Source organism: Prinia subflava, chromosome 12 (assembly GCF_021018805.1).
Source record: "Prinia subflava isolate CZ2003 ecotype Zambia chromosome 12, Cam_Psub_1.2, whole genome shotgun sequence".
NCBI classification, from domain to species: Eukaryota; Metazoa; Chordata; class Aves; order Passeriformes; family Cisticolidae; genus Prinia; species Prinia subflava.
This window is the reverse complement of record NC_086258.1, coordinates 13,665,446-13,692,456: the sequence shown is the minus strand read 5'-3', so window position 1 is coordinate 13,692,456 and position 27,011 is coordinate 13,665,446. Positions and strand designations below refer to the sequence as shown.

The window sequence follows — 27,011 nt, the reverse complement described above, 5'->3', positions numbered from 1 at the left end:
GGCAGGGCCCTGTATGTCCCCCTCGTGGGGCTGTGCCCCCTGCAGCACTTGGGAGAAAACCATTGGCAAGCAGGAGGGAGCACGGGATAGCAGGAGCATGGGATGGCAGGGGAATGGGATGGCAGGGGAATGGGATGGCAGGGGAATGGGATGGCAGGAGCATGGGATGGCAGGAGCATGGGATGGCAGGGGGAATGGGATAGCAGGGGAATGGGATACCAGGGGAATGGGATTGCAGGGGAATGGGATGGCAGGGGAATGGGATAGCAGGAGCACAGGAACCACCCCACCCTGAGCAGCGAGTGCAGGAAAGGGGCACTCCATATTTCCAGCCTTTTCCAGTTGAGCCATTGTGAACCAGGCAGCAGAACAACTTCAAAGGCAAAGTGTCTGGAGAAGGTGTTTTGCCCTGGGCTGGGATGCAGGAGCACTCCCCATGCCCTGACTGTTTTGTTTCCCTTGCACAGGAGATGATGTAAGGAGGTGAAGGATGGACTGACAGAGCCCCAGCAGTTTCTCCTCCACCCAAAGGCCGGGGGGCTCAGCCTGAGGGAAGGAGCCTATTTTGGACACAAACATCCCTGTGGCTGCGGTGACGGGAGAGGAGCTGCCGCGGATCGAACCCGCTCCTGGAGGGGAAAATACCGCTTCGGTTTGGTGCCTAATTAGATATTTACCAGGAAGGAAGGAAAGATATAAATAGGGTGACAGTGACTTCAAAGGGTGTTTTTTGACTTCTAAGAATAACACCTTCGCTGGCGCCGATTTCGGGAATATCGGCTGTGCCTGGGTGTGAAAGACGGAGGAGGTGCCGCAGCTCGGTCGGCAGCCAAGGGAGCAAACCCAGACCCCAGCCCCCGTCCGGCCCCACGGGAGCAGCTGAGGAAGGGACAGAGCCCGTGGAAAGCCCAGCTGCATCCACAGGGACACAGCGGGGGGAGTTTGGGGAAGACCACCGGTGCTGCAACGCGGGCAGGAGGGGACGTGTGGCACCATGGGGACCCCGTCCCTGTCCCCATGGGCAGGGCTGGTGCTCACCCTGGTGCTGGTGGGACTCTGGGCCTCGTGTGTGGTGAGCAAGCAGCCCAACTTCATCGTCATCCTGGCCGATGATGTGGGCTGGGGGGATCTGGGCGCCAACTGGGCAGAGACGAAGGAGACCCCGCATTTGGATCGGTTGGCTGCCGAAGGAACGAGGTAATGTCTGCCCCCCTTCCCTGCCCTCTCCTGGTCACTCTGTCCTGAAGCACAGGGGAATTCAGCCCTGTGGGACTGGCAGCTGAAGGGATTTCATTGGTGTGGGTTTGGGTGCACGGGGAGGGCAGCCAGAGCCTTGGGGGGCAGGTCCATCCATCCCTGCTGCAACCTTCATCTCCCACTCCCCACCCTCATCCCCAGAGCAAAAGGGGGAGTGTGCAGGGGAGCAGGGAGGGACAGGGCGGTGTCAGAGCACACGGGGTGCTGTGAGTTGAAGGGTGTTTTTGTTCTGCAGGTTCGTGGATTTCCACTCAGCAGCGTCCACGTGCTCCCCGTCCCGTGCCTCGCTGCTCACAGGGCGCCTGGGGCTGCGCAACGGGGTCACCCACAACTTCGGCATCTCCTCGCTCGGGGGGCTCCCCCTCAACGAGACCACCCTGGCCCAGGTCCTGAGGGAGGCTGGGTACAGCACGGGGGCCATAGGTAATGCCCACAGTGCCAGGGGACAGCCGGGGAGGTGGCAGGGGGTGACAAAGGTGCCCTTGCAGAGGAGGTGCTTGGGTGGAACGCTGGCAGTGGAAGGGAAATGTAAAGGATCACGTGAGAGAGATTTCACACATCCCCCTCAGGTTTTGCAATGCCAAGCTTAAGATTCTTCCTTCTCAATGGTGCTGCCGGAAATCCAGACTTCTCCACCTAATCTCTCATTGCTTTGCCTCACGAGGAGTGTGCTGGGTGTTCCTTGGCAGGCAGGGCTGTGCTGGCAGCTCTGCCATCCTGCATCCTGCACCACGGGCAGTGCCACCAGCCCGGTGGCTTTGGGCACCCTCCTGTCACTGTGGGTCCCCCTCAGCCTGCACCTGCAGTCCCTGCTGTTGTGCTGGCAGAAAATCCCTCTGTTTTTCCATTTCCCCCCAGTTTTTGCAGTTCTCCCTCTTGGATCAGCGGGTTAGGTGGGAAAAGCGCGTGCTGGAGGTCAGAGGATGGAGCTGGCTGTTAGGGAGGGGTTAGGAAGCCGTCTGCTCAGCACACAAACACATGAAAGAGCCTTTTAAGGCTGGAAACGGTCGCTTTGCACAGGCATGAGATACCTTATGCATTTTTTCTGGGGTTTCTGCAAAAATAGACGGCATTCTGGAATCACGGCCAGCACAAACAAGGAGCCTTTCTTGTAGCTTGATTAAAGCCCCCAGCGCTGCGGGCACCTCGTGGGTGAGGGTGGCTGGAGTGTCACCTCTGAGATGATGTTCTGTGACTTCCCTGCAGGCAAGTGGCACCTGGGGCACCACAGCCACCATCACCCCAACTCCCGCGGTAAGGGCTGTGCCGGGGGGACAGCTGAGGGCCCTGTGGCCACCTTGACCCCGCTGACCCCCTCATTTTCCTCTCAGGCTTCGACTTCTACTTTGGGATCCCCTACAGCCACGACATGGGCTGCACGGACAGCCCTGGCTACAACGTGCCGCCCTGCCCGCCCTGCCCGCGGCGCGGTGCCACTGCCAGGTACGGGGCACGGGGAGGTGGGTGTCCCCAACAGTGTCCCCAGCCGTGTCCCCAGCTGTGTCCCCAGCCCTGAGGGCTGGCCTTGGCTCTGGTCGCCTCCCCTCACACTCTGTGCACCCAGTTTCCCCCTGCAGGGTGCGGGCAGGGAGCACCCTGTGCCATGGGGACATTGGCACCCTTTGTCCTCCCTTCCTCGGCTTTCTGGAGGCTGGGAGAGCAGCCAGGCTCTGTCCCTGCTCCGGTGACAAGCCCGGGGTGGCTCTTCCCGGCAGGGTGGCGAGGAGGGACTGTTACACAGAGGTTGCCCTGCCTCTCTTCGAGAACCTCACCATCGTCCAGCAGCCCGTGGAGCTCGGCAGCCTGGCCAGGCGCTACGCGGAGGAGGCAGCACGGTTCATCCAGAGGGCCAGGTGAGGGCCACCCGCTGTCCCCTGGGTGTCCCCTTAGCCAGGATTGCTCCTGGCTCACTGCAGGGCTCCTTTGCTTTGTGCTGGTGCAATGCCAGGGGAGATGGGTGCTGTCCTGGCGTTCAGATTTGGGGTGTCCCTGGCTTGGCTTCCTGCCGGAGGAGACACTGAGGCTCTTCTGGAGTCCTCTGAAGGGACCGTGTGTTTTTAAAAACATCATTTTTGAGGAAAGTCAAAGCCTTTGAGCGGGGCTGTGCCTCCTGCCTGGGGGGAATGTGCGTGATGTCAAGGCTAGTGGGGATGGCAGGGAGGAATCGCTGCCATCCTCTGTCCATCCCTGCATCCCTGGGGATGAGGTGGCAATGGGGAGGTGGAGGCGCCTCCATGGGTGCCAAGCGCTGGCAGGGGCTGTAAATGGTGCTCAGGGTGGGACCAGAATAGCACCCAGAGGTGTTTGAACACGCCCCACGTGTGAGATCGGATCCATTTTGAGGATAAAGCACTCGGAGATCGCCGAGCTTCAGGACCTGCCTCCCCCAGCCTCCCAGCACAGGAGGGACCCGGGTGTGTTTGTCCCCGAGGAGAGAAGTGGCTCCTCCGGATGACGCCCCCGAGCCCTGCTGACGGGTTGTGTAATTTTAATCCCCATTATTGGCGGATTACGAGCTGTGACTTTGCAAAATGCCTCCCTGCAGAGTGAGGAGAGGAAGCGCTGCCGGGCAGCCCTGTCTGAGCCCATCCCCTGCCTGCATCCCGGGGTAGCAGGGCGGGTCCTTGGGGGAGGATTTGTGTAACAGAGGTGAATGAAGGGCTGGGCAGGGAGCAGCACATGGGGAAATGGCTCTTTATAAAGCTGGGTGCTGTTTTGTTGCACAAGACCTGTAGTTTATCCTTTGGCTACCAAGGATTGGCCGTGGGGTGGCTTGGGCACGTTTGGGATGCTGAGGGTTCCCAGGCTGTGGGGCAGCAGCAACCCCTTCTCCTGCCAAACCCCCAGCCCTCCGGGCTGCCAGGATTCTCTGTGGCTGTGAAACCAAGTGTGTAAGCCCCGGGTTAATAGGAAAAACCTTTAAACTCCCAGCAGAGCTTTGGGGTTATCTGCGTTCATGGAGAACAGGATTAAGCAGGTGTCTACCTTTTCTCCCCTTCTCTTTGATGGCTTATTCCAGTTTTCCCCTGCCTGACTCACTCATTACACGGCAACAAAAGAACACCGGATTTGCCATCCCAGTGTTTTTTTAAACCAGTCAAGGTTCAGCAATTTGTGACAGTGGCACTGCTCGAGCACAAGCGAGCGTGGGAGCAAAAGTCAGGGACTCCTGTCTTCAGTTATTGATTAAACGTTTGCTGGATCTTCAGGGCAATTCCGAGGTGTCTGCGTGGCAGAGGAGAGGGATGTCCTGCTGAGCATCACAGCCACCAGTCCCTCTGGATGCTGGAGTGCTGCTCCCGGGTGGGATGCGAGCCAGGGGGAGCAGCTTTCCCTGCCCCAGGGGCTCTGGCATCCCATGGGAAGAGGTCTCACCGTGGCACTTTGCAAGGGGCACACGAGCTCTCCTGACCCCCCAAGTCCTGCAGTGTGCCAGGGGGACAGAGCCCTTCTCGGTGCTGCAGCAGCTCCGGGCAGGATGGGCTTTACTCATTTCCCACCCAGGTGGGTGACGGGCAGAGGAAGGAAATGCCGAGCTCACGCTGGAAGGGCCCCGGGAGGTTCCAGCCGTGGGGCGGCCGTGGCGGGCGCGTGCGCCGGCGGGGACACGTCCCGGGGATCCGGCCCCTCCCCGCCACGGCCATCCCACCCTTCCCCTCCGAGGTCCCTGAGGAAGAGCAGGCCTCGTTGGAGCAGATAAATATAGCTGTAAACAAGCAAACAGGACGTGTCCTGTGACGAGTCAGGAGCGGGCGGGCGGCGAAGGTGCCACGCTCACTGTGCGGGGCTGCCTGGCACTGCCTGGGCTGTGCTCGGGGTGCTGGGGGTGGCCAGCTGTGGCCACCTGTGGCCACCTGTGGCCACCTGTGGCCCATCCTCTGCCCACAGCACCAGTGAGGCCGGGCACCTGCTGAGGAAGGGGACAAAGGGCCAAAATGGGCCCCCTGAGGGAGGAGAGGGAGGCGTGTGGGTGCACCAGCGTGGGGTGTTTGGCCGCTGGAGATGGAGGAAGGGGAAAATCCATCCCGATGTGGGGACAGTTGACAACAGGGGGACAGTGGGGAGAGGTTTAAGCAGGAGCAGGGGAGAAGTGGCTCAGCTCAGCCAAGCTTCCTCCCTGTAAAGAGAGGGGTGCCTGGAGGGTTTGCAGCTGGGGTGTTTTTCCCCCAAGGAGCTGTGGCAGAGGCAGGGGTGGCAGGGCCACTGCGTGTGGCCAGGCTCAGCAGTGCCACCACCCCAATGACCTCCTGCCACTGCCTGTCCCTGGAGGCTGAGCACTGTCCCTCTGTCCCCCGTGCAGTGACAGCGGACGTCCCTTCTTCCTCTACCTGGCCCTGGCCCATATGCACGTCCCACTGACCCCCCCTGTGCCCCCTGCTCCGGGCAGGGGCGTCTACGGAGCCTCCCTGAGCGAGATGGATGCGCTGGTGGGACGGATCAGGGCGGTCGCTGACAGCCTGGGCAAGGGCAGCACGCTGCTGTGGTTCACAGGTACGGCAGGACAGCGGGCTGGGGGGACACTGGAGGCGGGGGCAGCACCTGTGGGTGTCCCCTGCCCTCGATGTCCCTGCCCTGGATGTCCCTGTCCTGGATGTCCCCTGCCCTCGATGTCCCTGCCCTGGATGTCCCCTGCCCTGGGTGCTCCCATTGCTCTGTGGATGGGGAGCGGTCCCAGCTTGGGGACAGGGGTGCCAGGCTGCTGTGCCCGCTCAGCTTGGTGCCCACCCTGCCACCCCCCTCCCGCCGCGGGGCTGAAGCGGTGGGGCCGTGACTAATTAAACCGCAAATCCTCGCTCGTTAAGAAGCCCAAATCCGCTCTCTGTCGCCGAGCTGCCTCCCTAATGAGGATGTCTTGCTCCTGATGACAGGAACCGCTCGGCCGCTCATTAACACCCAAAGCTGGTGGCACCGCGCCCCCCCTGCCCTGCCCTGGCTGCGCTCAGCCCCTGCAAACGAACTGCTAAAAACCAAAATCCATCACCCGGCTGCTCTTGCCTGTGTGGGGAGGCATCACAGGGGTGGCAAAGAGGGATGGAAGGGTCCCTTGTCCTTGCCTACCCCCCCTGGCACTGTGGAGGTGTCCCCTGTGGTCCTGGTGTCTCTCATGGGGACATTTCTTTCTCTCGCAGGTGACAATGGCCCCTGGGCACAGAAGTGTGAGCTGGCAGGACGCCTAGGGCCATTCGTGGGTGCCTGGCAGAGGCAGCGAGGTAACCTGGCAGCGAGGGGGGGTCCCAGTCCCCGGGGGCACAGGGGGGCTGCTCCCCAAACCCCTTCAGTGCCCATGGAGGGGACACGGGCACTGCCATCGAGGGGACACGGGCACTGCCCATCGAGGGGACACGGGCCCTGCCCATCGAGGGGACACGGGCACTGCCATCGAGGGGACACGGGCAGCACTCCACCCCCAGCCTTTCCCTGGCTGCTGCCCACACCCCAGCGCTGTTCTTTTCTTTCAAACAGTCAAGTTCCCCCCAAAACTGCTTCGGGGGGTGGGTTGGGGTCCCCATTGCCCCAGAGCTTGGGGTGAGTTTGGAGCTGGGATGTTTCTATCTGCCCCATCAGGGTCTCACAGCCCCCAGCCCCATCCTGCCCAGAGCAGAGCACCCCGGGACTTTGCTTTTCTTTCTCTCTATCTTTTTTTTTCTTTTTTCTTTTTTCTTTTTTCTTTTTTTTTTCTTTTTTCTTTCTTTTTTTTTTCTTTTTTCTTTTTTTTAAGGATTTTTTGTTTTGTTTCGTTTTGGGTTTTTTGGTTTTTTTTTTTTTTTTCACTCTTTCCTCCTTTTCCGGCCAAGCCATCTGCTTGGTGGGTTTATTTCGGCCGGGGCAGGCAGAAACATTCATGAGTCAGGCGTTTCCCACTTCTGCTTGTATTACGCGGTGTTATCGTGCCAGGCTCGGCTCCCCCTGCCCGGGGCCAGTCCCGAGGGGCTCCTTTCTCTCTTCCCGACCCTTCCCTGGGCAAACCGCGCTGGCTGTGTCCCGTCCCCAGCGCTTTTCCTTCTCCCGACCCCGGCACGGAATCGCAGCCTCGGTTTTGTAGTAAACAAACCCCGCTGGCGGCCCCGGCTCGCTGCTCTTGAGCAACCCAGGGTCAGCAGCCCCAAGCTGGGACAGAAACTGCGGGGACAGGGCGAGCCCAGCGCGGCCCCTTCCAGCCCTCGCTGCCCTGCCGGGGCTGGCAGAGCCTCCCGCGAACACCGGCGGCCAGCGTGGCTCGGAAATGCCTGCGCTGGGTGTTCGGAGAGCGGCCCCGGCACTGCCCGGCCCGGGGGCATCGATCCCTGCCGGGGAAAAGCCCCGAGGAATGCCAGGGCAGGGGGAGACACGGCTCGAGTCGTTTCCATGTTGCCATATGTCTCTATATGTCTCTATAGGTCTCTATATATCTCTATATGTCTCTATATGTCTCTATAGGTTTCTATGTCTCTCTATATGTTTCTATATGTCTCTATATGTCTCTATAGGTTTCTATTTGTTTAGATGTTCCTACATGTTCCTATATGCTCCTACATGTTCCTATTTCTGTATGTTTCTGTATGTTTCTAACATGTTTCTATGTTTCTGTATATTTCTACCATATTTCTACATGTTTCTATGTGTTTCTGTGTGTTTCTAACATGTTTCTACATGTTTCTACATGTTTCTATGTGTTTCTGTATGTTTCTAACATATTTCTACGTTTCTATGTGTTTCTATGTGTTTTAACATGTTTCTACATGTTTCCATGTTTCTAACATATTTCTACATGTTTCTATGTATGTCTGTGTGTTTCTAACATGTTTCTATATGTTTCTAATTTTTCCTACATGTTTCTACTTTCTCTATCTGTATGTTTCTAACATGTTTCTATGTTTCTACATGTTCCTATATGTTCCTATAGGTTTCTACATGTTTCTATGTGTTTCTGTGTGTTTTGAGCATGTTCCTATGTTTCCACATGTCCCTACATGTTCCTACAGGTTCCTATATGTTTCTATATGTTCCTATATGTTTCTATAGGTTTCTACATGTTTCTGTGTGTTTCTAACATGTTTCTGTATGTTTCCTGTAGCTCCATTTTTCGTTTTAGGGTCGAACCCTAAATTCCAGGGATGTTTTCCACTGATTTCAGGTGGTCACTGGAGCTGGGAGAGAGCAGCGTGTCCGTGTGTGCTGCCCCTTTCTCTGTGCTTCCCCCAGCCCACCCCAAAAACTCTTCTCCCACCTCGGGGTCAAGAGTTCAGCAAGGAGGGGATGCTGGGAGAGAGAGAAACATTTTGGGGATGTGATGCTGGGCATGTTTTGGGGCAGGTTGGGGAAGTTCCAGACCTGGTGTCCCTGTGCTGAGGACCTGCTGTGTGTGTGGTGGGACCAAGGCTTTCATCCCGCCACGGGAATGCACAGTTCAGCTTTCCTGGAAAGCCTGGAAAGTCCCCACAGCAGCAGGGCTGCATCATCCCCACTCTGCAGAAAATTCCCTGGTTGGGTTTGGGTGTTTCAGCCCTGTTTACTTCCCGAAGTGTTAATGTGACCTCATTCCCAGGCTGCTCTGATCTGAGCAGCCAGAGGTGCTGGGGTGGCTTGGTCAGGAAATATCCCTCTGATGTCCTTCCAGAGCCCCCTGACCATGCATGGAAAAACCCTGGACGCGCATCCAGGATGAGGAGATTTTAAATATATGTGCAGAGATGGGGATTGATATTAATTGCTGTAATTGCTGTCATTTCCTGGAGTGTTTGTGGGCAGAGGGGGAAACACCAAAGTTTTGGGTGGGGAACGGGAGAGATCGGGGCTGTGCTCGGTTCATGCCGGGGTCAGAAGCCTTTTCCCTGGGCTAGTCCTTGTGGCACCTGTGCCATCCGTGTCCCTGGGGCATGGCCCAGGCCGTGGCATCAGGCAGTGCCTCTGGGGAGGCCGGGGCTCTCTTGGCTGTGCCCGGAGGAAATGGCTCGGGGCGAGTGCCGTTGCCATGTGCACACTGAAAGGCCGCACACAAAGGCTGCTCCTGGCAAGTTTGCTCCGTGAATCGGGTTGGGATTTTCTCTTTGCCCCATTCCCAGCCCCTTCCCCCTCCAGCTGCCTGGGGCCCTTTGGGCTGCAGCCAAGGCAGGGGCTCTCCAACACCCTGCCAGCCCTTTTGATGGTTGGGGCTCCCATTTCGGGGCTCAGCACCCCAGTTTTGGGGCTCAGCACCCCAGTCCCAGTGCTCAGCACTGCAGGTGCTGGAGGGACTGGGCAGCTTCCCTGTGCATCTCAAAGCCAAGGACAGAGCAGGCGTGCTTTGGGTGCTGTCAGGGAAAGGATGGATCAGGTTCATTAACTGGCAGCAGGGTTATTAGCAGGATGGTATTTTTAATGAGGCAGGTTTCCAGCAGCCGGGGGGGAAGGGTGATGGTGCTGAGCCCTGCAGAGGACAGAAGCCCCTGGAATAAATTCCTACATTTCCTGCCTGCTCCATTCTCTCACCTGGCATCAAAAGTGGATGGAAATGCACTGGCTCTGGCAGCTGGTGCACTTCTCATCACTCACTGGAGCAGGGAAACACAAACCAGTGCCCAGCTGAGACTCCTTTCTTTTCCCTTTCCCTCTAAAATACTCCTGTAGTTCTTCTCCCTTCCCTGGCCCAGTGAAACCATCCTCCTTTGGGGTGATTGACACCATCTCTGCCTCTGAACAGTTCCTCTCCCAGGGAAGCTCCAGAGGTTTTCCAGTGCCAGCAGATGCTGAGCGCTGCCCTGTTCTCCTGCAGGCGGGAGCTCGGCGAAGCAAACCACCTGGGAAGGAGGGCACAGGGTGCCAGCCCTGGTGTACTGGCCTGGCCGTGTCCCTGCCGGGAGGACGAGCCCTGCTCTGCTCAGGTGAGAGCCCCTCGGGGCGTGGGGTGGCCCTGCCTGGAAAGGACCCCCCATCCCCACACTGTGACCGGGGTCATCACCTGGATCTTGGCAACAGCAGCTGCCTGCCCTGCTTATTCCCTGCCTTGTGCCAGGCTGCACTTTTGTCCTCTCCCAAGACTCAAGGCTTCAGCAGAGAGGAGCTGAAAGGGCTTTTTGTGCGGCCGGAGGGCTGGCGCTCGCCCCGCCGGGCTCCGTGCGCTCCTGGCCGCCGTGGCCAAGGGCCTCCCGATAATTAAAAGATGACGATGTCCTCTCTCCCCACCAAGGAGCAGGCTCAGGCTTTGTGGTCTGTGAATGGCTTTGTGTGGAGGAGGGTGCGGTTGTGGGGAGAGAGGGCGCTGGCTCTGCCTGCAGGATGCGGCCGGGCCGGGCAGGAGCTGCTGCCCCCGCGCCTCTCGGGGCTGGGGAGGGCAGCAGGGAGGGGCTGCACTGCCCCTCTCCCCCGCAGCACTTGCACCCCTTCATGTGGACCCTGCGCTCTGCTTACAGCCCTCCTTGGCAGCAGATGTGGGGCACAGCCTGGGAGATGTCCCTGTTTGTCCCTGATGGATCCCCGAGGTGCTGGGGGCCAGGCTGGTGGGGTTTGGGGGTTACTGGGGTGCCCTGTCCCCTTTCACTCTTGAAGCACACAGGGTGGTGGGGCTGGGAGGCTGCTGGCTGTTGGGAAAGAATGTCCCAGCTGCTGGAAGCAGGTCCTGACTGGTGAACCCTGGGGCAGTGCTGGGTGTTTCTAAGGTCCCTGAGATAAGCTGGAGACACTCACTCATTCCACAGCCCCAGGGCAGCTCTAGGAGCTGGATTTTTGCAGGTGAGGGAAAGTTTGAGCCAAAAGCTGAGTCACTGGTGCCTGGTGGAGGGGATGGGGAGCACGTAGCACCCTGTGGTTTCACCTCCAAATCCCTGTCCTCCGTGGGGCAGAGCTGCCAGCCCCTGCCAGCTGGGGCAGCGTGAGCAGGATCAGTGCCCACCCCATCCCCCTGTCCCTGCCTCCAAGCCCAGGAATTCTGATTATCTCCTCAAAGACCTTATCTGCTGCATTTCCCAGCTCCAGTCTGGCAGGTTGGACTGATGGAAATCTAGAAATCCAGCAGAGGCACGTGCAGAACTCCAGGTGCTTGGAAAGCATCTCTGAGCTCCCCAGGAGTCACAGTGCAGCCGGTGTCCCCCAGCAGAGCCTGGCACTGCCATGGGGCAGCCGGTGTCCCCCGGCAGAGCCTGGCACTGCCATGGGGCCGTGCCCAGCTCTGTGGGTGATGGTCTGGCCTCAGCAAGGGGCACCCCCTCTTTGGGAGGCAGCCTGGGGGACGTGAGCAGCGGGCCATGCTCAGGAAAGTGTCACCACTGTGGTCCCAGCCGTGGCCTGAGGTGGGACAGGGAATGTGCAGGGACACAGAGGTGCTCACAGGACACTTTTCTCTGTGCCTCTGTCACCCTCGGGGACAGCCCCAAGGACAAGCACGTGCAACAGGGACATTGAAATGCCCCCAGCTGATGGGGAAGAGCGGGAAGCTGGGGAGAGAATGGAATGTGTGAGCAGGAGATGCTGGAGCCCTGTGTGCTCACAGAGGGACCTCAGCCTGGTGGGACCCCGGGAGGAGCCAGGGCTGGGCAGGGGAGGGTCTGACCCATCTGCATGGATCTCCTCTTCCCCTGGGGGTGTGGAAACACCTGGCCGGGGCTCAGAGCCTGCTGGAACTGCTCAGGCCCTGGCGGCTCCGTGTCCTGCCCGGCCGGGAGCCGGGGTGAGCGCGGGTGAGCGTGCCCCGGGGCCGGGGAGCTGCGGCCAGCACAGGAACGCTGATGCCTCCTCCCAGACCAGCACCTGCATGCTGGGCTCGGCACAAAACTGCCTCGTCTGCTTTTCTTAATTATGTTTAATTGTCAGAGCCACCCACTGTGCTTCTGCCCTTCCCTGCCCCAACCCGAAGTAGGGCATGGAAGAAGTAGGTCAGGAGGGTGGTGAAGGAGGAGATTGCACCATCCCGGCTGTGCTGGCAGCGTGGGGCTGGGCAGGTTGGCCGGGCTGTTGGGAGGGCTGCTGCAGCTCCTGCACCCTGTCACAGTGCCAGTTCTGTGCCACGCTGTGCCCGGGGTGCCAGGATGCCCAGCACCACGGCAGGGCAGTGCTCCCACCACCTCCTGCCCCGGGGTCAGGATGGTGTCACTGTCCCACAGGCTGGCCCTGGGCACTGCCAGGCCCTTTTCCCTTGGTGTTTAGATGGCAGCAGGATGCTGGAGTGGCTTTATGTGTTAAATCTCTCTTGGCCAGGGCAGGGGTTGGCACCCTGGCTTTCCCTCTCCCTCAGGCACGGATGCCAGGCTGTGCCTGCTGGTAGGGCCTTTGCTTTGATGCCAGCTTTGACCAAAATCCTATTTTTCATGATTTTTCCATGGGTTACACCTGCCCATGGCTGGGGAAATCTTCAGCCACCTCTCCCCTCAATCCTGTTGTTCTCCCATCCTAGTGCTCCTTTCCAGAGGTGCCAGGAGCATCCACAGGCACTGGGGTGGGAGCTGGATCCTGGGGGTGCTGGGCACCCATGGGACCAGGGGCAGGCTGCCCAGCTGAGCTGCTGTTTTGGGGGGCCCGCTCTGCCCCCAGGGAGGTGCCTGCAGGGGTTGCAGTGCTCAGCCAGGATTTTTGGGTGTCTCCCGGCCAGCCTGGCCGTGGGGGCTGTCTCGGGGAGCGTCGGCCGGGGCTCGCAGCAGTGTTTGTTCTTATTTGTTCTCTCTGTCTCTTAGCAGCTCAATTAAAACTCGTTCAGTGGGAGAACCGGGGGCTGTTAAGCCCAAGGCTCTTTTCTCTCTCTGCTCACGCAGCTCCCACTACGTTCAGGGCAGGAGACACACAGGGACAGGATCGTGGTGGTGGCAGAACCATGGTGACAAGGTCACAGTGGCAGCACCCTGGTGACCCCAGTTCCTGGTGCTTTTGACTCCTGCACCAATTTCCTCGCCCCAGCCAAGCCCTCTGAGCTGCTGGCACCGGGGTTTTGTAGCCAGAGGGGTGTGGGCTGAGTCCTCTCAGCACTGCCAGCTACCAGCTCCCGTCCCCAGGGCAGTGCTGGGATGTGTCACTTGGCCACGCTGATGTCCTGCTGTCCCCTGGGGCCATCCTGGTGCGGGTGGTTCCTTCTAGAGGTGTGGGGTCACCTTGTGACTGCATTTTTGGGGAGGGATGCTGTTGCACTTGTGCTCCCCGGGACGTGGGGGGTGAGGATTGGACATGGGGGCTGTGGGCAGGACATTCCCATCCCTCTGGAGCTGGCTGGGGGTGGCAGGGGTGTGAAGCCAGGGCCAGAGCTGGGTTCAGCCTTTTCAGCGCTTGGGAGCTCTCTCGTGAGGGATGTGGGGAGCAGGTGGGGTTGGGGACACCCTGCAGGGATCCTCACTCCGTGCTCTGATGGCTGTCCCCTCTTTCCCCAGTGTCCTGGACATCTTCCCCACGCTGGTGGCCCTGGCTGGGGCAGCGCTGCCCCCCAACAGGCGCTTTGATGGCTTGGATGTGTCCCCAGTTCTCTTTGGCTGGTCGGATGTGGGGCACAAGGTAAGGCAGAGCCACCCCCAGGGGACAGCCCCTCCTGGCAGCAGGAGCCCGAGCTAAAACAGGGCCATGGGGGTGGGAAAGGGCTCCCATTGGGGATGTGTCAGCCCCTGGCCTGGAGGAGGACAGCTGGAGACAGCTGAGTGCTGAACCAGGCTGGGTGTGGGATATCAAGGTAAAAGGGCTTTGGGTTAATGAAGATTTTGTGCTTTGTTCAGCAATCTGGGATGAGAGGTGGAAATGCCTGTGCCTGCAGCCTGGCACCTCCCTGTGTGCCTCAGAGCTGTGTCCGTGATCCCAGGGACACAGCCCAGGGAGGCTGAGCCTTGTGGCAGCCTGCAGTGCCCAGCACAGCATCCTTCTGATCCCAAAATGTACATCAGTGTGGGGAGGGGAGCTCCCAGGGGTTCCAACCTGGTTAGACCCATTAATTTATCACACCAGGTCAAGACACTACAAACCCCTCCCTCTCCCAGCTCCAGGGTGACAACATTCCATATCCCACAGCTCCATCCAGGCTGGCAGCTCCTTTCACCCCCAAACCCACACTTTTTGCAGGGCAAGCAGGATGGCCACACGTTTGTCTTGGAGTTGCATGAGATTTTTGCAGAACCAACAAAAAACCCAAAAACCCAAAAAAACAAAAAACCAAAAAAGAAAAGAAAAGAAAAGAAAAGAAAAGAAAAAAAGTGGCTCTAATAGCAGTCCCATGGACAAATCCTGATTTTGCTTTTAAAGTACACCCTCCTGCAAGCACCGTGAGCCAGCTCCCAGCGGGATCTTGGATTTGCTTTCGGTGTCCATCAGGGGTTTGGTATTTGCTTTGTATTTACGGAACCCTCTGCTGAACTGGGAGATGGAGCAGGGAAGGGGGTGGGATGTGGCCAGCACGCTCTGCTCTGCTCTGCTCCTCGGGATTAACCCTGCTCTGCACAGGCAGTGCTGGGAGCAGGGCACTGGGGGAGCTGCTGGGAGCACTGGTTTGCTGGGAATGAGGCTTTCCTGGGAGCACTGGTTTGCTGGGAATGATGGTTTGCAGGCAGAAATGGTTTTTTGGGAGCGATGGTTTGCAGGCAGCAGTGCTTTGCTGGGAGCAATGGTTTGCTGGAAATGAGGTTTTCCTGGGAACAATGCTTTTTTGGGAATGAGGTTTTCCTGGGAGCAATGTCTTTTTGGGAGTGATGGTTTGCAGGCAGCAATGGTTTTTTGGGGATGAAGTTTTGCTGGAATCAATGGTTTTTTGGGAATGAGATTTTCCTGGGAGCAATGTTTTTTTGGGAGAGATGGTTTGCAGGCAACAGTGCTTTTCTGGGAGTGATGGTTTGCTGGAAATGAGGTTTTCCTGGGAACAATGTCTTTTTGGGAGTGATGGTTTGCAGGCAGCAATGGTTTTTTGGGAATGAGGGTTTGCAGGCAGCAGTGCTTTTCTGGGAGTGATAGTTTTTTGGGAATGAAATTTTCCTGGGAGCAATGTTTTTTTGGGAATGATGGTTTGCAGGCAGCAATGGTTTTTTGGGAATGAGGGTTTCCTGGGAGCAATGTTTTTATGGGAATGATGCTTTGCTGGGAGCAGTGGGTTGCTGGGAGCAGTGGGTTGCTGGGTGTCAGGGTGCAGCCGTGCCCATGTGGAGTGTCATCCCAAGGGGTGGGATGGCAGTGCCATGGGACGGGGTGGCCCCACAGCCCCTGGGGTGACAGGGAGCAGCAGTGTCCCCGTTCCCTCCCTGCTGGCTCCTCGCCTCCCCCGCCTGCGAGCGGCCGGCAGTGACCCCGTGCAGGGCTTCCCCTGACACAAATCCTCCTGGGAGCAGCTCCTTCGCTCACTCCAATGCCCAATTTCCACACTTTCCTAATTGGGGTGGCTGGAGCTCCCAGTGTGGCTGCCCGGGTGACACTGTCCCAGTGTCCCAGCACTGGCACAGCCGGGCACGGGGCTGGGGTGGCACCAAGGTCCTGCTGAGAGCCAGGGCTGTTGGCAGGGAAAATAAAAACAAACCACATCCTCCCAGGAGCACCGAGGGCACCAGGGGCTGTAAAGCCCCCTGTCCATCAGCTGCACGTGAATAGCCTGGAGCACCAAGTTCTAGCAATGAATTTTCAGGGGAGAAAAGGCTTTCCCCCCTCTCCTTCTTTATTTTTTATTTATTAAAATAATAGTCATGGATTAATGGAAGAGTTCCAGATCTGGGCATGTTTCTTGAATCAAAACAAGCTCCTTAATTATGCAGTAAATTATAACAGATTTTCTAAGTGTGGGGTTTTAAGAGGTTTAGGAACGTGGCTGTTGGTAGGAAGGGAGGCTTGAGTGCCCTTGGCAGCATCCCAGCTGTGCTGTTAGAGGTGTGGGCAAAGCTTTAAAGCTGGAGACAGATGAATTGGTTCAGTTCCTGGTCCCTTGGCTTCACAGGCCTTGAATATTTGCTGATTCCTGCTTTGGAGCTCTTTTATCCTGCCTGAGGAGTGTCAGCAGAAGGGGACTGCAGCAGAGATTCCTCCTTGCACCAGGCTCACACTGCACCACCTCTTCCACTTTACACCCTTCTTATTTCCCCCAAAAAACCAGAAAGATCCAACCAAATCACAAAAGGTGGGATTCTTTTTTTAACAACTAATTTGCCTTACAATGGAGGGCAATAAAAGAAAGTGAGAGCATTTGGAAATCACTCCCTACCCTGAATCCTGGCATTTCTTGGATGAGGTTCCAACCAGTCCCATGAGATAGTGACAACATCCAGACCAGGCAGTGTGGGATGCACATCTTGGGGTGCCCAGGGAACTCTGCCAGGCAATGTGGGATGGACTTCTTGGGGTGCCCATTGGTGCTCCATTCTGGGCAGCGTGGGATGGAGATCTCAGGGTGCCTGGGATCCCTGGAATTCTCTGTGCCAGGCAGTGTGGGATGGACATCTCTGGGTGCCTGGAATTCTCTGTGCCAGGCAGTGTGGGATGGAGATCTCGGGGTGCCCGGGGTGCCTGGAATTCTCTGTGCCAGGCAGTGTGGGATGGAGATCTCGGGGTGCCTGGGATCCCTGGAATTCTCTGTGCCAGGCAGTGTGGGATGGAGATCTCGGGGTGCCCGGGGTGCCTGGAGTGCTCCCTGAGGGGCAGGGCTCCGTGCCGGGCACCTGCTCAGGCACTGCTGCACTCATCAGCTGTGAGTGCTGTTACTAAACTTGGCCCTGCAGCTGCCTACAACTCCAGCAGATGTTTCTAATTTTTAGCACAGTGGAAATTTCTTGAATCACTTTTAAACTCAAATCCCAGGGAGGAAACCTCAAGTGACTCATGCCTCAAGTGAAGGCATTGGCTCCGCGGCAGATGTTATCGGAGAGGGGAGCTGCTGGAGCCTCCAGCTCACTTGTCTCCTCACTCCCCAGCGCCAGAGCCGCCGTCCTGTGTGGATCAAGTGTCCTAAATACCAAAAGGGAGAGATTCGACCCACCCTTCCCTCCTTCCCTTGCTGCTCACCCTGGCTGTTGTCAGGGCAGGGAGCCCTCGCACAGCGGGGTGAGTCAGACGGACGGGAGGGATGTGGCAGTCGTGTTCCAGCACCTCACCTTCCCCTCTGCCTCGCATGAGCTCACCCTCAGCTCGTGGCTGCCTGCTGGCTCCAGGCTGGGGCTCGGCTGCCTTGGATGTCCCCACTGCTGGCTGGGCTGTGAGCACCCACAGAGGTGCTGGGTGACACAGAGCACCTCACACCGCCCTGGCTCCCAAATATAACATGGGTATTTAGTGATAGGACAAAGGGGAATGGTTTTAGAGTAAAAGATGGGAGATTTAGATTGGAGGTTAGGAAGAAAGTCTCAATTTTAAGGGTGGTGAGGTCTTGGCATGGGTTATCCCAAGAAGCTGTGGCTGCCCCATCCCTGGAAGTGTCCAAGGCCAGGTTGGATGGAGCTTGGAGCATCCTGGGGTAGTGGAAAGTGTCCCTGCCCATGGCAGGGGGTTGGACTGGATGGGCTTTGAGGTCCCTTCCAGCCCAAACCATTCTTTATGATCTGCCCTGCTCTGCTGAAAGCCCCAGAGCCTTTGTGATCCCTCTCTTGCCATAGAACTGGGAGGTAAATTCGGAGGGTCCTGTAGGGCCAGGAAAGCCCAAGGGAGATGTTGGTGTTTCCTGGGCCCTTTTGCCATCGTCCCAGCAGCCACAGCTCAGCTGGTTGCACAGAGTCTGGGGCCTGGATGATGTCTGTGAAGGTGTTCAGGGTGGAATGGGGCTCCTCTGGGCAGGGAGTGGATTCCATGGAGCAGGTTTTCCCTGCTGTGGGCTGACAGGAACCCTTCTGTCCTCCCTGCAGGTTCTGCTGCACCCCAACAGCGGCGCAGGCGGGAAGGTGGGCGAGGTGGAGGCGCTGCGGCTGGCTCAGTACAAGGCCTTTTACACCACAGGTACTGCGGCCCTGCCAGGGGCTGTGAAGCCCAGGAGGAGACCTGTGGGGTTCTTAGATCCCTGCAGATGCAGGTGAAAACCAACTCAGGTTAATTCAACCAAGAGCAGACCCAAGGATGTGCTGCCCTGTGTCTGCAGGATGGTGCTTGGGGTCGGTCTCAGAAACGCTCTTGGGATAAGAGCTGGGATGGGGTGGGAATGGGCCATCCTGGGGGAGTGAGGAACACAGAGGTGACCCCTGGGCCTCTGTGACTCCAGGGTTTTTCTCCCATTTCCTCCCCAGGAGGAGCCATGGCCTGTGATGGCAGCACTGGGCCGGCGGAGCGGCACCAACCACCCCTCATTTTCAACCTGGACCGTGACATCCAGGAGCAGCAACCTCTGGATGTGGCCTCCAGGGAGTACCAGGCAGTGCTGCCTGCCATCAGCAGGGCCTATGCCCAAGCTCTGCAGGACATTGCAGCAGACAATGTCTCAGTTGCAGATTATTCCCAGGATCCAGCTGCAATTCCCTGCTGCAACGTGCAGCACGTGGGCTGCCGGTGCCACGGGGCTCACGGAGGTTTGGGATCCTCATGGGATCCCCAGGTGGAAAAGAGAACACCACGGCTTTGTCTTTAAGCAAATAATTGCTCAGGCTGCTCCTTTCCCAAGTGTGGTGTCTGTGAACTCCTGGAGGTGGCCTTGGAGAGGGATGGAGGCTGTGGTTCCCTTTGCTCCCTGCTGAGAAGAGGGAGGTGAGTTGGGTGAGCACACAGAGGGTCCCCTTTGGACCCTGGGCATGTGGAAGGCTTTTTGTAGGGCTCTTTATCTGGGAAAGAGACAGCTCTTGGATTAAAACTACCTTCTGTGAGAGCTGGCTTTGCGAGAGGATTCCTCAGGGAAATTTGCTTGGTTTTCCTCTAAAAAGAAAGCTCAGAGGAGCAGCTGGTGGGAGCACAAGGCAGGGGAGGATGGGGCTCACAGCCTCGGGGCAATCAGCCCTCCTGGTGCAGAGGCCCTGAAGTTTGGTGGCTGCAGAGAGGAAATTCCTGCCTGGCACGAGGGGAGCGCTCTGGGAAGGGAGCACCTGCCCCAGCAGCTCCTGCTGAGGTTCATCAGCAGGGCCATGGCACGACCCAGCTGTCTGGGAAGGAAGGAAGGGGGTCCTGGGCTGTCCCTGAGGGCTGCCATCCGTGTGGGAAGGACACTCGGCTTGTCCTGCCACGATGGAGCTCAGGGACCGTGCTGGGACATCCGAGGGTTTGGGAAAGGTTGTTCCCTGAAGGTGGCAGGGAGAGAACGGGGGCTGCTGCCCATCAGCTCTGCAGGAAAGAGAAAGGGTTAACGGGGGTCTGGGGAGGGCAGGGAGAGCTCCCTGCCCTGGGGTCCCCCAGCAGAGCAGGGCTCCAGGCAGGGGAGCTGCTGCTGCCGATCCCAGTGCAGGCACAGGTGGAGTGAGACAGCTCCTGTGGGGCCATTGCTGCAAAGGCCTGGGGAGCTGCAAAGGCAGAAAGGAAGGTGCAGCTGAAACCTGAGAAACCACTGGGATTTCTCAGCAGCTGAGTGAGGGTGTTCTGAAACCATTCTGGATTCTGATTTACACACCCAGATCTTGTGTGAACTCACCCAGGTGTGCTGCCCTCACCCCAGCCCCCCAAACCCCTCCCACTCCCCAAACTTAATCCAGACTGACACCTTTAGGGCCCCAAAAAGAAAAGCAGGAGCTGCCAGGGACAGACTGTGACTTTATTCTGTCTTTCAACATAGCAAGTAGCATCTTCTCTAATATCACTGCAAAAATACTTTGCCTGGGTTAAAATAGTCTGTATATACTGTACAAAGACATAAGTTTAATATCTCTTCCTATAAGTACATTTATACACATAAAACAGCATAAATTAGAAAAGGGACAAATGGGTATATAAAATTCTGGTTACATACAAATCTGATTAAATTAGCATTTACACTGTGGTTCTAACAATAGAGTTTGTTAAATAGAGCCTTGTGCAAACAGTACATTGACACCCCACCCAGACACAAATTAAAACAGGGGCTAACAGGGCCAGGTGTTCACTGACACAGAGGAAAAAGTGTGGCCCACCTTAATTTATATTTTTTTTCTCATCTTGGGGACTCACAGATCTGTTCTTCAAAACTCCTGGCTTTTCCACAGCAGCTGTCCTAAGCGTGGATGTTTTGCTTGTCCTCACGACCTCTTCGCCTTGCCCGGCTGACCTCCACGGCACAAGATTATCTACCAAAATCAAAACAGAAGGGCCTTACTTTTCCCAGCACCAGGGAGCGTTTCCAGTTGGTTTCACGCACTGGGGAGGAGCAGGGGGAGGGATGTCCTGCCGTGTTTTACTTTCCACTCAAAGGCAGATTGGTGAGAGGTTTATTTATTTGCTCTCCCCCTCCCCAAACTGGCAGTCCTGGGAACAGGAACCTTCTGGCTCAGTGGTAAATGTGTCTGGCCTCTGGCTGGCACTGGGCTGAGCAGGGCCAGGTTTTTGCCTCACTAAGGGCTCCCAAAAAGCTCAGCTCTGGCATGGCTGGAGGGAAAGGTTTGTGCTGGGAATCCCTGCGTAGCTCCGGGGTCTCCAGAGGGATCCCAGTGTTAAATTCCAACGTGTTAGGCAGGATTTAGGGAGGGAAAGCCCAGCCTAAACACCAGCAAAGCCTCTGAGTGCAAGAGTAAAGCAGGAGCAGAGAAGAACAGGCAGCAGCAGGACCCTGATTCACCTGCCATCAAACCTGGGTAAAACGTGTCCCTGCTCCTGAGAGAGGTGTGGGCAGCCCTGGGCAGAGCTGTCCCAGCTCCAGACGTGAGCTGGAAGGTTTGTGAACCCCACAGCTCCTGCTGCACAGGGTCTCTGCCAGCTCCTGCTCCCAGCTCTGTCTCTCCACGAGCTGCAGGACCATCACAGCCAGGTTTCCAGGCACAAGCATTGACACTGCATGGCACAATTCCCAAGGGACCTCAGCTAATGGACTGATAAGCTGGGCTTAATCCTGCAAGCCCCAGCTGCCCAAAATGCCACTATAAGCTACAAGGGCAGGAGCCAGGTTCTGCCAAACTCCCTCATCCCCTATGAAACGTAATTACAAGTAGAGCCTCTGGAAAATCTGTGGCCTTTCCTCTGCTACCAGCCAGCTGTTAAAAATAATCACTTAAAATAATTAAGTGTCCATATCCATTCAACAGAGTGAGGGAAGCACCATTCAGCAAACAGCCAGGAGGAATCTGGGCCAATACTGGTTCCACAGAGCCAGAGCTGTGTCTGCAGTCTGGTTTCTTGCATCAAGATCTGTGGTCTGGAGCAGCAGAGGGGTGTGTGGACCCCATGATAGGGCACTGATTTCTGCCCTGTTGTAGATCCCGCTGGATTTTTTCCCTCCTACAGGCAGCAGCATGTTTTGGCAGCACAGGAAACTGCCCAAACTGTTTTGGAGCAGCCAAAAACCGATGGGAAAGAAATGGTTTTTAAGAGTGATGGGGAAGCTGCCTTTGATTGCAGTTTCACTTTACTTAATGAAATGGCTCTCCTGATAAAACCTTCACCTCTGGGCCCTGCAGCTAAATGCAAGGTGGATCACTTATGCCTGGAAATCATTGACAGAAATCACCCTTCCTACTGAATCCCAGCAGTTTTGGGAAGATTCCCTGGTTGCACTCCCCCGCTGCACTCAGGCCATGCTGCTTGCAGAATCCTGAAGGATTTCTTTTGTCCAACCTCCAAGCACTACCCCAAAACTGCAGTGCCCTGCCTGGCCCAAAGCACACCCCAGCACCACTGGAAACCTCAGTCCCTGCTCCAGCCACAGAACAGGGGTGGCTGCTCAGGCAGGTGACCAGAGAACAGCCCAAATCACCAGAATTTTGCAGCCAGAGATGGGTTTGCTCTTCCCACCCTGTAAAATCTGCTGATCCTGCAGGGTGAGGGCTCTGCAGCCTCCTCCCTGCACACCCAGCACAGCAGCCATGGCTTCAGCCCCCTGTCCCCCTCAGTAACACCTGAGCCCTTCCTGCCCAAGTTCAGCAGTGACTTGGGAGTGCTGAATCCACCCCATCCATGCAGGGATTGTCTGAACTGGTTTAACCTCCTTCTGCAATCCTGGCACCAGCAGCAGCAACATCCACGTTCCCTCCTGTGAGGCCACTTTTTACGAGTCCTCCTTGGGCTCCTCATCTCCTCTCCGATCTGTCCCTCCTTCCACTTAATGAACAGGCAGTGTTTGACAGATTTTATGTCAGGCTGAAGCTGGTTTTCCTCAGTCTTTAACAGCTGAGCCTCTGAAGTCTTGCTTGAGGTCAAGGGAAGACAAGAGGTTTCAAAATGGGGAGAAATTGTGGGGTTTGAGCACTGCTGTTTCTCCAGAACCATGTCTGAGTTCAAAGCCATACCGTGGGCTGCGGGTGAATATTCCATTTTGTCACAAGTTTTGAGGTTTTTAAAAGTCTTTTTGTTGCACATTGGAAAACAAACAAAACCCTTCCCATGTTTCCGCAAAGCTGAATGCTGTCAAAACATTTTTGTTGGATAAGGTCAGGTTTTCTCTCCCCTCTTCTCTGCACAGGAGTGACCGATGCCTGAAACCCCCTTCACTGAGACTGGAGACCTCAAGTGCTGAGAAAACAGCCAAGTTCAGTGAAATCCAGAGCATCCAAACATCCTGAGTGCTCCCACTGCGAGGGGCAAACCCCAAACCCAAGAGCGGGGGCTTTATCTGGAAGCTCCATTTGCTCCTTATCAGGGAGTGTTTTTGGAAAGCACCTTCCCTTCCCACCCCACCTCCTCCCTTACAATACACATCTCACTGCTCTGGCAGGTTAATGGCAGGATTTGGAGGGATCAAAGTTCATTTCATAAAGCACCTGCTGTGGTACAGCAGGGGTTTGGGGCTGCTTTCATCCAGCACAGTCCCAGCAGGAAGCCTCATTCAGGAGCAGCGGGATTCCTGCGTGCTGGCATTTGCTTGTCCCCAAACCACGAGTTCAAGAGCAGGTTTAGCAGAAGGAAACAAAGGATTTCTCTCTGTCCCTGCTGCTCCTTCCAGGGGCCTGGGCCATCACCTTCTCTGTAGGCACACAGAGGGGGACATTTTCAATATCCTTCTTGAATAATGGGGTTGGGCAACTGGGAAATTCCTGCTCCCGGTTTGCAGCAGGGAATGTTGCAGGTAAGGAAAGAAATAATCTGAGGGTTGTGTGAGCTGAGCTGGGTTTAGGTGGTGCTGGCTCAAAGGGAGTCATGAGCCAGCCTCCTTTTCTCTAAGTAACTTTGCCTCAGCTCAGAGGAAGGTGCCTCACAGGGGTCAGCTCAGCACATGGAACGAATCCTGGGATAAGGTTTGCACTTCCTCCTTTTCAGGCAAAACTCCAGCAGCAGGATATGTAAAAATGAAGGAAGGAATTTCAAAAGCCTGCCAAGGCTGCAACCCAAAATCCATTACAATATTCTGCTGCATTACTGCTATGAAGACAGCACTGATTACAACCAGATCATAGCACAGACCAACATTTGTCCAATTAGGGGTTAGATACTTAATTAATGAGTGTGGAATAGGAAAAAGAGCCAGAAAGACATTGCCAGGCTGAAGTTAGATTGAAAAATCCACTAGCTCCTTCCAATGGTAACTGAGAAAGTGCCACATAAAAATCATAAAATGGTTTAAAACTCTGTTATTCCTTTCATCTTTGTACTTGGAAAAGAAGTTTCCTTCTCAGTTACCTTGGAAATTACTGGTGAGGTTCAGGTATGTTCCAGTTGCATTCCATGAACTAACACAACTGACTGAAAATGCAACAGGGTATTACGTTTTTATTTCTAAACTGTTCCAATTAAAACTATTCCTGATGATATTAGAAATCTGCTCAAGGCACAAAGGTTAGCTCTGGATCTGAACACCACTCAGCAAGTTTGTTCAGATGTGTCTCTGCTTAGGTTTGATCATTTTTGCCCCATCCCCAGCTGCTGTTTAGTGGGGGTGTCCTTTTCCTGGCCCTGTCCCTAGAACCCATTTGTTATTTTAGGCTTCACGGTGAGCTGGGACAAGGAGGGGGGACTGGAATCTCTTCTGGGAGAGGTTTCTACTTCCTTCTCAGCATGAGGGCTGCACTGCAGGTTTAGGGGTCCCGAATGCTCACAGGAGGGAACTCGTTCTCATCGTCCAGACAGACTGGTCCAGTTGCAAACTCGTGCTCTGGGATAACCTCCCCCCGCAGGGCTCCACCGTCCTCCGAGTAACCTGGCCAGGGGAAAACACAAAGTGTTACTGCAGGAAGGGCTGGGAGCAGGCTGCAGACAAGCAGCAGACACTGCTACCACCTTTTCAGCACTGAGCTGCTTCCTCTGGCATCATGGACTGAGGAAGAGGAAGGTGTCTCCATGGACACTATGGATTATGGATGAACTCCATGGTCAGCTCCTGTGGCAGCACCATGAATCTAAGCACCAATTTCAGAGTAAGATCTGCATTTGTATGTGATCTTACACTTGGGAATATAATGAGATAGTCACCCAGGCTTTTCCTGCAGCAGTTTAGTGCAAGGTGTAGCAGCTTCAGAGACTCTGAGGCAATCTCACCACAAAAACATTGAGCCCTGACTTCTACACCCATGGTTAGAACTGCTGGAAACCACCTGGCAGCAGGTGCTGTCTGCCAAAAAGTGACTCCTGCTCTGCCTTGGGCCTGTGCATGGCACAGCTCAGCACAGGGAGCAGAGCAGAAAACTCGTGTCCTGTTTTTGTGGCAGGGGATGAACCAGACGAGCCCCAAAGCCCTGCTGCCCCAGCGTGCAGTGCACATCACCACATGCACATCCTGGACGAACCCTTGGAATGTGGGACACTTTCCACTTTGCCCCAGGTGTTTTTGTGGCAGATGTGGTGCTTACCTGGCATGGTCGAAGTTGAAGGCACTGTACTTTGTCTGGCTACAGTTGCTGCATAAGATTGAGGTACTGGAGGCTGAAGGTCATTTTCTTTGTTCTCTTCCATCTTTCCTGAGCCAAGCAGACTAATTGTACAGATCAAGAGAGGGGAGAAGAGTTAGTTCTGATCCCAGCTGTTCCTCCCCAGCTCCAGCTAAGCCAAACCCATGCATCCACATCTCCTGGAAGCCCATCACCCATCCCCATCCCTGCATGCAGCAGCCCCAGCAGTGCTGTGGACAGGGGAACATTGTGCTCCACAAGGAAAGCAGGGGGTGAAGAAGGAGATAGGGAAAGCACCACTTCGGCTGGAGGACAATGCTGGCATGGGAACAGAAGGGAACAGATTGACCACAAAAGCTTTAGGTTACAAAGGCAAACAGTGTTTCTAATCACAGAGGGGGCTCCGAAGGGCTTCCAACAGGAGCAGACTAGATGGGAAAAGCAGCCCCGGCTAGTTTAGGACAGAGTTTGAGCAGAGATATCGTATGATGTAATGTAACTCATGACCCAAGGGCCCTTTTCAGCCCTCTGATGCTCAGAGGAGCCCACATGACAAGGCTGGGGGCTGCGGGCGGCGCGCGCTGGACAGCGCAGCTTTGAAGTGCTTTTGTTTTGTGGCTTTTCCAAAAGCTGCTGGCACTTTCCTGGCTGGCAGCCACCTCCCGGCCTGGAGCACATGTTACATCTCACCCCACCCCAAAGGCTTCACATCTGGAGCCAAGCAGCCCAGATGTGTGCGGGGGGGGTTACGTGCTTAATGGGATTTGCATATGGACTGAACAGTGGCGGGGGAGGCTCTGTTTTCACAGAATCCCAGAATGATTTTGTGGAAAAGACCTCTGAGATCATCGAGCCCAACCTCTGACTGATCACCACCAGCTTGTCACCCAGACCAGAGCACTGAGGGCCATGTCCATTCTTGAACAACTCCAAGGACGGTGACCCCACCACCTCCCTGGGCAGCCCCTTCCAATGCTTAACAACCTCTTCCATATAGAAATTCCTCTGCTTTGGCACTGGGCTTTTGTTTACAAGCTCACTGTGTTACTCCACACCATCCTACCCCCAGTCAGCTCTCCAACACCCACTCCAATCTGGAGGAGGTGCTCTGCTCTCCTGCCACCACGATGGTCAGAGCTCTGCTGCTGGGGGCATCTCCTAAAGCACAGCCTGCCCAGTCTAAGCTGGGATATCCCACAGCTGCCGTGGCATCTGAGATGTCTCTGGTCTCTCCAGCAAGAAGCCCTGTGTCCCTGCTTGCTCATGTGCTTCCCAGCCACGTCTGTCACATCAGGCAAAGCTCCAATCACAAACTCAGTTCTAACTTTCTTGCTCCTACAGCTCCACATTGTGCTGCCAGGTGAGATTTGCCTTCATTTTGTAGAAGATCAGCCTCTGTATGAGGTGTGAGTGGGGGCAGAGTTACCTGTGGTTTTTAATTAAGACACACTCCCCTCCATCCTGCGGGTCCAGGTTGTAGATGTAGAGATGTCCGTCCGACGTGGTCACCAACAGCCGAGGCAACTTCTGGATCCTGGTGGGAGAAGCATCCTGAGGCCAAACAGCTCTCACACACACACACAGCAGCACCCACAGCACAGGCTCTGCAGGCAGGGGGACGGGATAAGGCTGGCCTGGCCCAGGGGGCAGCACGTACGTGGAGAGGGCACAGATGTTCCTCTGCCCGGAGATGTTCAGCCGGACGGTGGCAAAGGCTCGGTCCTGGCTCATCATGCCCGACACCTGGGCAGGGAGGTAGTTGGTGGCAGCCTGGAACATCTTCCCCATGTAACCACTCCAGGTTGGAGGCTCCTCTGGCCGGCTGAGGGGGCCACAAAGCAGCGTCAGCGGGGTTACCGTGATCAGAGTGACAAAACACCAGGAGCAGACCTGATCTCACACGGGCAAAGGGTTTTTTGGAGCACCTGTACATTGTGCACCAGGCTGGCTGCAGAAAGCAGGGCACAGTGCACCTAATAAAGCCAGAGAGGCCTGGAGCAGGGGTGCAGGGTGTGCCTT

The 27,011-nt window shown here is 56.2% G+C and overlaps 2 protein-coding genes across 2 annotated transcripts in view; one reads left to right on the top strand and one right to left on the bottom strand.

The window, feature by feature from the left end:
* Positions 1-467: 467 nt before the first annotated feature.
* Positions 468-20,025, top strand: ARSG (arylsulfatase G). The gene is made up of 11 exons (XM_063409805.1): positions 468-1,197; positions 1,493-1,680; positions 2,464-2,511; positions 2,589-2,700; positions 2,973-3,110; positions 5,558-5,748; positions 6,387-6,467; positions 9,989-10,097; positions 13,563-13,683; positions 17,982-18,072; positions 18,357-20,025. Exons 1-11 carry the CDS (start codon positions 995-997, stop codon positions 18,692-18,694), a joined length of 1,620 nt encoding a protein of 539 aa, XP_063265875.1. The 5' UTR covers positions 468-994; the 3' UTR covers positions 18,695-20,025.
* The window catches only part of WIPI1 (WD repeat domain, phosphoinositide interacting 1), a 20,639-nt gene continuing 13,513 nt past the window's right edge, over positions 19,886-27,011 (bottom strand). Inside the window, exons 9-13 of the mRNA XM_063409809.1 lie at positions 26,650-26,814; positions 26,419-26,526; positions 24,954-25,075; positions 24,204-24,304; positions 19,886-20,309 (exon numbers count right to left, since the gene is read on the bottom strand). Of these exons, the coding sequence (XP_063265879.1) occupies positions 20,262-20,309; positions 24,204-24,304; positions 24,954-25,075; positions 26,419-26,526; positions 26,650-26,814 (544 nt within the window). The 3' untranslated portion in view covers positions 19,886-20,261. The remainder of the gene's footprint in view (positions 20,310-24,203; positions 24,305-24,953; positions 25,076-26,418; positions 26,527-26,649; positions 26,815-27,011) is intronic.

Coding starts and splice junctions, on each gene's coding strand:
- ARSG (XM_063409805.1), top strand. CDS start 995: ATGGGGACCCCGTCCCTGTCCCCATGGGCAGGGCTGGTGCTCACCCTG. Junction 5,749..6,386: donor CACGCTGCTGTGGTTCACAG/GTACGGCAGGAC, acceptor TTTCTCTCGCAG/GTGACAATGGCCCCTGGGCA. Junction 6,468..9,988: donor TGCCTGGCAGAGGCAGCGAG/GTAACCTGGCAG, acceptor GTTCTCCTGCAG/GCGGGAGCTCGGCGAAGCAA.